The following is an 11,474-nucleotide window of genomic DNA, read 5'->3' as shown; positions in this document are numbered from 1 at the left end:
CAGATCGAAAACAATTCAGCCTGACCAAAACCAGACCGAACCGAACCTTTGAACCCCTACTTTTAGGCACCATAATCTAGTTTTCATGGACGGATCTTTACCCTCTCAAATGCGGTGCACTGCCCCGTGCGCCATACTTGGGAATCCAACATGTAAAAACATTGGCAGTAGTGTCTTTTTATCCTATCAAGTGTTGGATGGATGGTTGAACTTCCAAGCGTAGCACTTGAGGGGATAAATTTAGGTCTGGACTAAGACAAATGCTAGGGCAGTTGGTTAGCTCCTAGAAGTCGCAGGCTAACTCTCCTGTCTTCACCTTGTCCCTTAAGCCCCCCCCCCCCCCCACTCCCCCAGAGTCCCCATTCCCACCCCACTGCATCCTTCCTAACTCTCTAGTAATTGCAGTTCAGTGAGTGACGTTGGAAAAATTCGTACATACCTAAAAAAGGGACCATAAATTGATGGAATAGAAACTAGTGTTCTTAAATGGTGGTTGTTAGCCCTACAATGTATCAAATACAATTAGTATTCAAACCTACACTATACTGTTATTGACAGAGTATAAGCATATGCCAAATGAGAGGTAAGATGAGAATTAATTATGTACAGAGTTTGCACTTGTAAGTTGGTTAATTGTTTTACCTCATTCATATATACAGTGCTGAGCCACTCCCAGTATTCATCCAGACCATTCAAATTTGCAAATGGTGAATTCCTCTACTTTCCACCTACATCCTTTTCTTTCACTATCTTCCGCCAAAGGGGATTTGATCCTTGGGTAAACAAGTGAGAACAGAGAAAATGGGTAAATTTACAGGTGCAGGCTTCAACTTTTGGTTACATAATCGAACCTAATAGCGTGGAATTCCTCATGGAACTTGCTGTGGAATGGGTTGGTTGTATTTAAATAGTTGCAGCTAAGCAACTAGTATCAATTCTGGGAACTTCAAATCACCACCTCAAGACTCAAGAGTAGGATCTAACCGGACCAAAATTGCAAAAAGACCTGGACTTGAAGAGACCACCAAAGAGGAACCTGGTTGGGGACTCCTGAGGTGGTGATTTCAAATTCTCAGAGTTGCCTTTCACTTGAAGAATTGCCTGCCCAATTGCCTCGCGGATGGATTCGATTGTCTTGGCATCAACAGGATTTCCAGCTGCATCACGAACATAAAAGGTGTTGAGGGCTTTCCCTGCTCTGGTTGTCACCTCGGCCCTGGTGACCGATAAGCTGTTCTCACGGAAGATGCGAGTGACATCAGATAGCAACCCAACTCTGTCAGTTGTACACAATTCTAGCTTCAACCCCTGAAAAAAAAAAGATAACATTAGAATGCAATCCATAATCCAGAATCACAATCACAATCAAAATGAAGCAAAGGCAACAAGATAAAGCTCATGTGACAACAATATTAACAGGGTGTTTCCATGAAATCAATTGTATCCCAGATGATTTACTTACACCAAGAGAAGATTTGTAGGTCAGCGGGATTATAAAAAAGTGGGTGTAGTAAGTTCAAGTTCTCACATACTAATGGATGTGGCATTACCCCTTTTAGATGCTTTTCTTTTTCTGTTGGTTCTGTTAAAATGATAAAAGTCGGGAGTAATGTTGCTATCCAGGAATTAATTACCAATTCTACTAGTTGTACCAATAACTGTCTACACTGCTATAACTGCATCATCTATAGGACACATAAAAAAATTTTCAAACAAGGTATAAATTGACATACACATGATATTCTTTCAGCACTATACCAAATATGCAGAAGCTGAACTAAGTACTAAATTTTAGGTTCTGCTGCCCCGGAGAAAACTCAGAGGAAGCATACATACAAAACTGATACTGGAATCCATATATGGTGAATTGTTGTGTGATGATACCATTCTGCTTCCTAAATTTAGAGTCCTTAGGGGTATTCCACCATAAGAATTAACATCCCACTAATTCTGGCTTGGTCAGATTAAATACAATTTAAATACACTTTTTAACAAATTTATCTAACAGAAATTTGTAATTTTTATGGATTACTTACAAAGAAATGTTAAAGGCTTAAAACCTTCCAAACAATTAACTTAATAAACAGAAGATCCATCGACAAGAAATTATGAAGAATATCCCAAAGTCCCACAACAAGCATCTGTTCAACAACTAGCACTAGCATCTAAGAACAAGCTCAGGCTACATAGACCACAAAGACCAGAAGAAACAACATTTTGTTACAGACATAAGCTAATGTATTAGCCCAAATATCTGGAAATATGAGTAAATGACAGACAGAACACACCTCAGATACTCTTCTCTCTATAGCTGCTTCAAGACATTGGATTACTCTTTGCCGTTCTGCTTCTGAATTGACGGGAGACCCATCTATATGCCGGATATAGTACTCCTTAAAAAGGAAAGAAAAAACAAATTTGCTTCAGACCCAAGCCAACTCAAATACATAATCCATGGAATTTGGGAATAAGTGTAAACCAATACACACCCAATACAATATTTGTAATATATATACCTGATAAGCTTCAGGTCCTTCTGCATCAATATTAGCATGAAAAACCACATATTCCATGTCTGTCAAAGTGCAAACCGTGTCAAACAGGAGCTTAGGCCTATCCTTGCATCGAATTGTGACCACCGAATAGTCCTTGTCATACCAATTAACAACCGTCACATTAGGTCTAAGTGTCTCATCTACTGATGGGGAATCATCATGTGATCGTTCATAGTCCCTATCAGCAAACATCATCTGGTGAAGCCTTCTCTCAGTGTGAGTGCTCCCAAGAGAAACAACAGTCTTAGCTCCCCTGGCCTTGTTGTTACCCTTGAGTACATTGCAAAGAAGTTGTTTAATCTTAGACAACCTCTGTGGATCAGAGATTGCAGAACCAGTCGCCTCATCAGTTACGTGCATCACCGCTGCAGCCCGGGTGTTATGGGTCCATACCTCAGCATTTACCACACTGGATTTCAGGTCAGTGAGGACAGCACAAACCTCTGAGAGTAGCCCCGGTCTATCAGTGCCAGTAAGTTCAATAGATGTGTAATCCGTCGATGCTTCCACCCCTACGGATCTTCTCAACGTGGGAACAAAACAGGAATCTGCTCCAAGAGACTGTAGAAGAACTTTAAACATTAGATGGGTATGTTCCAAGCAAAGCAAAGCAGAGGAAAGGAAAGGAAAAGCAGAGCATTAGTAGAAAGTGAGTAACCTTACGAATATAATCCAGAATCCCTTCATCAATAAGCTTGTTCCCTTCCCGATCTCTAACATTAAAAACTGGTGGAACCCCACAAAATTATTTTACAGTATAAAAAAGAAAAAGCAGAAGGCATTTCACGGTAGGATAATGTAGTAATCAAACAGAAAAAGTAGAAGGCATTTCACGGTAGGACAATGTAGTAATCAAACAGAAAGTGAGGGCATCTTACCGTCCATGAACCATCCTCCATCAGAGGAGATGTAAGCTTTAGTTATGATAAGGTTCAGATCCGTAAGAACCTGTACAACCTCCAAAAGTATTCCATGTTTGTTTGCACTGTCCACCTTCATCATCAAATGGGAAAAGAGAACATACAGGAAAAATCAGAAACAAAGATAAAGCCAAGGAAGCATAACGGCCAAAAGTAATTGAGAAATAGAAAAACAAAACATACCCGAATAACCGTTGCATTATTGCAAGCTCCATTATCAATTACAACCCTGAACTCAGTAGTAAACAGAAGAAAACAGAGAAGAGTAAATTTCCACACTGAAGCAATTACATGCTTAAACTTGAAACGGCTTTCTAGTACATCGAGAACCGAACAAATTGCATACCTGGGTGGATTCATCCTTCGAATAAATTTCTCATACTCGTCATCCATGTCCCATGAAGAGCTCCACTCGGTGTCTGAACAAAATTAAGATTATAGGCTCTCAGACAGGATTAAATATTCAAGCCCACCTATCACGATGTGGTTTAAGGAACCAGAAAACCATTATTGATGAAGAAAACCCACTATAAAAAGACAAAACCCAGAACGCCCAATCAATGAAAACAACATGGAACTCGAGCCATGAAGCCACGAATCCGTAATTATTAAAATGAAGATAGAAAAGGATAGGGAAAGAGAAGACATTGGAAACACCTATATGTGAGACCACCAACCAAAAGAATCCTTGGGAGAAAAGATTCACCAATCAGATAGCCCAGAAGAAACCACAAGAGAAGGGAGAAATATGGAACCCATGACCCATTCAACACCAACAACCGCGGTAGAGTTAAATTACTACGAAAACCTAATTTTCGATTCCAGATAACCACGGAAATAAAACCAAAACCTTCGAACTCTGGCAAAGGAAGCATAATAAACAAGAAAAATATCACTACCCATAAACTATATAGAAAAGCCCACAGGCATATCAGCAAACCTACCAATTAAGAACAGAGACCCATACAGGAGAGGACTGAAGATACCCTTAGTTCGAAACTACAAACTGATGAAAGAAGTTAAACATTTAAAAAAAAAAAAAAGGCTAATTGAAGACCAGAGTCAAGAATTCAGAAAATTAAGGAAAACTGTCACTCAGATTCCAGAATTAAAGAACTAGACCCACATATCGATGAAAGCCCAGAGATCAGCAATTAAAACCAACGAATGAAATCATAAATAAGAAACAAAACCAAACAGTATGAACTATGAAGACATTCGTGAGAGAAGAGAGATACCCAACCCAGAAAGAGAATTATATACATGGGAAATTATAAACATGAAACTCGAATCACTGATAGAAGAACAGAAAACGAGAAAGGAGGAGGAGAAAAGGCACGTACCCATGATAACTCTCTGAGGATGCGTGCTATGAAGAGATCAAATATCTTGATCTTCACAATGCAAACCTTAAAGTTTACTAAGAAATTAAAGACGGAAACGAATACGAGGTACACTTTCTTCCCCCCTTCTCCAAATCCTAGCTCTCACACCCTTCAAGCCAAAAAGAAGATCTCAGAGCAAAAACCCATCCAAAACCCACCTGCAAATCACTGTCTCCCGACACGAAACTCCAAAATCTGCAATCTGAACAGTACAATGACAGAGTCTCTCTCTCTCTTACTATAATATATGTCTACAGAGTCTACACAACCTTATGGATTCCCTCTCTCTCTCTCGCTCTCTTACTCTGCTTTTATGAAATCAATCTCCAAACAAACAAGCCCTCCCCACTCCAGTCCCCAAGCCCCGAACCAGAACAACCCACCCGGCGCACTGTAGCAGCAAACCTGGACAGGGTTACCACCCTCCGGTCCCGCGGAAATGAATCTTACTATTTCTGGTGGCGATAAGAATTAAGAGAAGCGATATGTAATAAGCCTCCGCCGCCGCCTGCCCAAAGGAAGATTTTATAGTCCTTCCACGAGAAAAAACTTTCTCTCGTTTTCTCTCTATTTCTCGGAAAATAAATTCCAACACCAACTCGTCAACGGATGGGGCCCTACCCTAAAATAAATCAGCAATGGTTGATATTTATGGCAGTGGGCATCCGACGGTCAAAAAATTCGAGTAGGTAACATTAATATTTTTTTCCCCATCATTTTCCACGAGAAAATGACATGATGCAATCGTCAATTTTCTTACACATTACTAAATTGAGAAAAAACTATTAATACAGTTATTGTCGCAAAACTTGGGCCCACCAAGTCCCAAGAAGAGAAGGTACGAGTACTTGGTTCGCACCGGTTTGGATCGGCGAACTATCTAGTGGACATAGGTATCAAACATAGGACCGAGTTTTCCTCAAGTCCTAGCAAGCATGGTTTGAGGTATTGGTATCGACAATACGTACCAGTTTTACAATTGATCAATACAGACAAGGGGTAAAGTGGTTCAAAAAAAATCCATTTTTAAAGAAGAATCAGGAGTATATTTGTCCGATACTGATTCAATATCGGATCAATTTTTGGGTTGACCGATACCTATTCCGATGTTGTGCACTAAAACCATGCTCACAAGGCTTCATAAGCATGTGGAAGTGTATTGGAAGGATATTTTTAGAGAAATATACTAAAACCCTATAGGGTTTAAGAATCCTAAGATGGTTTGGTGAAGAGGAAATACTCAGATATAAATTATCACATGAAATGAATAAATAGGGGTTCAAAATGACCAAAAAACCCCTCCCCCTATTTGAGGACTGAGAACAATAGGGGTCCAAATGACGATACCATTAATACATCTCTTTTTGTTGAGAACATAGGAGACTCCATAATGGTCCCCTCCCTATTATTTCTTTTTTTTTTGGTATATGGTCCCTTATTATTTCATGTCTTTAAATTTATTTTAGGATACTACATTAGGAATCTTATTGAATAAATTAAATTTTGATAGAAAAATTAATTCAGTTTGGGAGTGCGGCTCCTATGCCAATGCCCTCGTCAATGCGAGTGTGTACATGGGCATCAATTAGGAGGGATGTTGTGGTCATTTTGCTCGCCCATGTGTCTTGGTGCAGAGATACTATTATTAAGAATCTTAATGACTAGACAGATTTTAGGAACACTCATTTCATTCACCGTCGGGCAGGAGAGGATGAGAATGGGTATAGACGGGTATTTTGGAATATTCAAAAATCTTAAGAGGGGTTTGTGGAATTTTTATCTCCTCCAATTCTGACACCCTCCAATTGCTCACATGGGAGTGAAATGACCACTTACCCACTGTCTGGACAAGTGTGTCTAGACAGTGGGTAAGTGGTCATTTCAGCTCCCATGTGAGAGACTGAAAGGAAATTGAAGGGTATTAGAATTGGAGGTGATAATGATCCGGGGTTTGTGCATCCTAAGATAGTGGGTGAACTGCTAGATTGTACTTAATATTTTATGGATTTAAAGACATAAAATAATAGGGAACCGGAATTGAGTATCTTTTTTACAAAACAAAAAATAATGGAGTATCCTACGTGTGGTACAAAAAGAGAAGTACGCCGTTGTACCGTACCAATCAAACATAAACGTATCGGTCTTACTTAAATTCCCAATATTTCGGGAGGACAATCACTATTGACTGTATGTGACAGGAATCCCCCAAAATCTTGTAATAATCAAACAAACAAACCCATCATCAGGAATCTCTCTCTCTCTCTCTCTCTCTCTCTCTCTCTCTCTCTCTCTCTCATATCTCTAACCTCTTGTTGTTTCTAGTGAAGTAGTGAGGGTTTTCGTTAATTTGAACCTCAATGCCCATCACTCAAACACTTGCAGAGCGACTAATTGGTGACTCACATGGTTGGTTATCTTATCTCCTTAGGGTCAGGGACTCCAGCTGGTGTGCCCACACACCCGTGTCTTACGGCGCGTGCCGGACTCATGTCCCTAGCATGTGCTTCTGCCTGCTTAACCCACCTTCCTTTTCCTCACCCGTCTCTCAACTCTTAACTTTTTAATCCATGAAATCGGTAATTCCAGTAAAATACAAAATCATCACCATTCATGTCTGAATTGGTTTCAGCCGTAGATGTACCACTTCAATTCCATTCTGGAAAATGATTCAGAAGGCACCATTAATGCTCTTTTCCTACGTAAACCCACACAATTGTGCTACCTACTTGTTAGATATAGAGTAACCACTCAATGATCCGACCCCTTAAACCTAGCTCTTTAGGCTTCAAACTTCATACCAAACTCCTTTGTTTTCCGGTTCGGGTGTTTGGGTTAATACCATTTATCATTGCCCGATTGTATATAGGATTCAACGTTGGAGGACAAAATGTGTGTTTACTTTGGTGTCTTCCACCTCCCAAGTGCTTGTGGGATCGTTGCTGTCACTCTTTAAGGGCAGTGGGTAGTCTACTCATTTATCCATCTGATGAGACATGTTAACTTATTGTTGCCGAATTAAGTAAATTCTAAGGAAAATTACATGATTAGGTACGGTTGGGTTTTTATTTACAAAACTGTCCACCCTCTGTTTGAGTTAAACAAACATAAATAAAAACAAGTCTAGTTTTACAAAATTAGACAAAACAGTGACTCTCCTACCTTCCTCGACAAATCCCCTTTGAAAAAATCTCTTTTTTTTTCTCTGTTACTTGGGATAGCAGAGAATGGCGGTGGCTAGGACAAGGGTAGGGTTGGAAAGAACGGAGGATGCCTGGGTGAGAAGGCAATGACATAGGTAATAATATCTAAAAAAGTAAGTGTGGGAGGGAGAGGTACTATTTTGTCTAGTTTTGTAACCCTTAACTTGTTTTTGTCTATTTTTGTTAACTCAAACATAGGATGGACAGTTTTGTAAATGAAAACCCAACCGTAGCTAATCATGTAATTTTCCCTAAATTCTACTCTTGAGTCTTAGAACATCTTCATACTAAAAAAAAAAAAAAAAAAAAAACCATGTGTCTTTTTAACATTCATAATATGTGTAGGGAGAAAAAACGCTACCAGGTTGTGTGTTATGTGCGGTTTTTACGCCCAGACACAGGGTCGCGTGAAATGATCATTACACCTCCATGAATAAGCAGAAACCTCTAGGGGCGCAATTGTCATTTCTTGTGGCCCTATGTCTGGGTGCAAGGTTCGTGCACTGCAGGCAACCAAGTAGCTCTCTTTCCCATATATGCGTATATATTTTTAAGGGAAAATCTTGTTGTAACCACATTGGTGTGGTTGCAACAAGATTGTATCCTTGTTTTTTTATTATCAAAATTTATTTTAATTATAACTAAATAAGGGTTCAAATTAATTTAAAAGTGATTTATCATTATGTCATTTTCAAAAGTTGTCATTTTCCATGTGAAATGACAGTATTATACTTGCATGGGAATACCCACGTGGGTTTGCTTGGCTGGTTTAGGATGATGCATGGTTTGAGATATCGTATTGCTTGTATCAGGAGATATGTAATGGTTTTGCAAGTAGCCGATCCTAATACCGTATCAGTGACACAGTACAGACAAGAGGTAAAACAGTCAAAAATCTTGTTTTATTAAGAGAATTCAAGGGCAAATTTTTCTGATACGGCCGAACCATGCCAATACTGTATTGATTTTGTAGGTGATCAATATTGTGCACTAAAACCATGGGGCGATGTGCTTCGGTCACAGGGTCCCAGGTTTGAGTCCCCATGAATGAAGTGTTACACGGGATGGGAGGAGGCTTCGTGTAATCGGGGTTTTCCTTAGGGCCTAATCCTTAAACCTGGACAGATTCAAAGGTTTCCTTATTAGCAAAAGAGAAAATTTGTCTGATATGGCCGATCCATGCCAATACTGTTTCGGTATCGTATCAATTTTGCAAGTGACCGATACCGTGCACTATAACTATGAGACGATGTGTTTCGGTCACAGGGTTCCAGGTTCGAATCCCCATGAATGAAGCATTGCATGGGGTGGGAAGAGGCGCCGTGTAACTTGGGTTTTCTTGAAGGCCTAAACCGTAAACCGGGTTAGGTTCAAAGGTTTCCTCGTTAACAAAAAAGAAAAAGAAAATATTAGGAATAAGAGAAGGGCCAAAAAATGAAATTCATAGTTCATCTACTTGGTGTCTTGGTGACTAACATGATCAAGATCCACCTATTCATTAATGTCCTCCCAACCTCTCTTCTTTTTCAATTGAATAGCATTATTATGACTTGTTTTCCTAATTCTTAATTAAATGTCTACTTAATGGTGAAAATAATTGTTTGCATCTACAATCCATGAATCTATTATCTTTTTAGTACATTTGGGTTGTTCCAGTTGTACTTTTCCCTAGTTACGAAAGGCGTCAAGGTTGGTGGTTCTTCTTTTTACCCTCTAACCATAAATTTCAGCTAAAATTTTTGTTTGGATCATCAGATTGACGTTGTTTGGATTTTATTTTATTTTTTTGAAAAAAAACCCCCAACCCCCTCAGTGAGAGGAAGGGGGCTCATTTATTTAAAATTTATCAAGTAGTACATATGGAAAGAGAAGAACAAATCTCTATAATTTATGAATCGAAATTAGGTCAAACTATCGTACCTGTCATCGACAGTGTCTTCGTGGTTAAGGAATCAACAATGTTGTTAATCTTTCTTGGAATATAATGAAAGTTACAAAATCCAGAGTAGGATGACAAATATAAAATATCATCCAAAACAGGCGACAAAAAACAAAGGTGAAGCAGAGTTTTGATGCAGTAGAAGAGTAATCACACTCTTGCAATCACTCTCAATGATGACGCATCTAAAATCCTCAAAGATGGCATCTAAGTATGGCCACATGAATACACAAAGGTTCACCCATTGCTGGTTCTTCAAACTGACTGGGACTTGAAACCATAACCATACATCATCCAAGTGAATCACACCCAATTTATACTTAATATGATTTGGTGGAGGTGCACCTTTGCATAAGCCGTTTGGAAAGTTAGTTCTCTCTTATTAGTTATTTGGTGCCTTCCAATGAAGAACCATCTATTGAATTCATATTCAGTTCAAGTTATTATTCAGTATTCAATCATTATAATTTCAATATGGGATTTTGTTATTGACATCTTTTAAGGTGTCAAATAACTTGTAACAATATTTTTTTGCCTTCTTATAATTTAGCATCTTTTGCCTTTTTCTGTGAGATTACAAACTATCATTTCATATGTATATTCGAAAACCGTTCAAGGCAATGACAATTCTTGAAAAATGACATAATAGTAAGTAAGTACTTTCAAATAATTTTGAAAACTCACTTTTACCTTTCACAATAAATTAAAAAAAAAACAAAAAAACAAAAAAAAAACAAAACAAAACTTTTGAAAATAAAATAAGATAATCAAAAAGAGGTTACATGTTTTAACAAATTGCCAAAGCCCAAATTTCTGTTTATAACAAAACTAAATGAGCCTTAATTCTAATTTTAGGGTTACCAAAGGACAACCCTGATAAGAAACAACTCGTTAAAAAATGCAATGTTTGTCAAAAGAAAAATAAATATATTTCTTAATGGGCTATAACACATGCATAGTAAAATATAGGAGAATTTTCTCTTTCTTCTTCTTCTTCTTCTTCATTATTGTCACTCTCCACAAAACACATCCTGTTCTGACCAAGCCCCCCCACCCCACCCCTGCTGAAACCCGCGACCGCCCTCACCCACCCTGCAAATCCTGTCCCCGTCGGCCGTCCCCACCACCGCACCCGCTACTGCGAGTGGGGGGCTCCTAAGATGGATGATGATTGTTGAGTGATGAGATGTTGACAAACATGGGCAGCTCTTGCAAGTTTTAAGCTCGTGGCCGTTGATTCCCAATTCCTATTAATTTTTGGTCAACGGTCTCTCTCTCTCTCTCTCTCAATTCCGAGTTTGAAATCACAGCCGAAAATGACAAGTATATTTAAAAAATATAGAAAATTAATTAATTAATAATTAATTTACTTTTTTATTTTATTCAATGTCTAATGAAACAAAACAAATAAGGTAGCTCTCCCTTTGTTTACATGAAGGCATTACTAGATAAGCCAGCAAGCAACAAACGTGGCC

At 38.7% G+C, this 11,474-nt stretch overlaps 1 protein-coding gene across 3 annotated transcripts; it reads right to left on the bottom strand.

Annotated features, from left to right (window-relative positions):
• Positions 1-872: 872 nt before the first annotated feature.
• LOC122652376 (ACT domain-containing protein ACR4-like) lies at positions 873-4,928 on the bottom strand. Of its 3 annotated transcripts, none has more exons than XM_043846094.1 (8): positions 4,819-4,928; positions 3,822-3,894; positions 3,659-3,704; positions 3,434-3,548; positions 3,214-3,281; positions 2,517-3,116; positions 2,289-2,393; positions 873-1,308 (listed from the first exon to the last, which is right to left on the bottom strand). In XM_043846094.1, the coding sequence occupies exons 1-8, from the start codon at positions 4,820-4,822 to the stop codon at positions 967-969; spliced, it is 1,353 nt and encodes a 450-aa protein (XP_043702029.1). In that variant the 5' UTR covers positions 4,823-4,928; the 3' UTR covers positions 873-966. The 3 variants fall into 3 exon arrangements, with proteins under 3 accessions (XP_043702029.1, XP_043702028.1, XP_043702030.1); XM_043846093.1 differs by lacking the exon at positions 4,819-4,928 and adding an exon at positions 4,047-4,077; XM_043846095.1 differs by lacking the exons at positions 3,822-3,894; positions 4,819-4,928 and having other exon boundaries at positions 3,219-3,281.
• Positions 4,929-11,474: the final 6,546 nt, after the last annotated feature.

Source organism: Telopea speciosissima, chromosome 2 (assembly GCF_018873765.1).
Source record: "Telopea speciosissima isolate NSW1024214 ecotype Mountain lineage chromosome 2, Tspe_v1, whole genome shotgun sequence".
NCBI lineage: Eukaryota > Viridiplantae > Streptophyta > Magnoliopsida > Proteales > Proteaceae > Telopea > Telopea speciosissima.
This window is presented reverse-complemented; position numbering and strand designations above follow the sequence as displayed.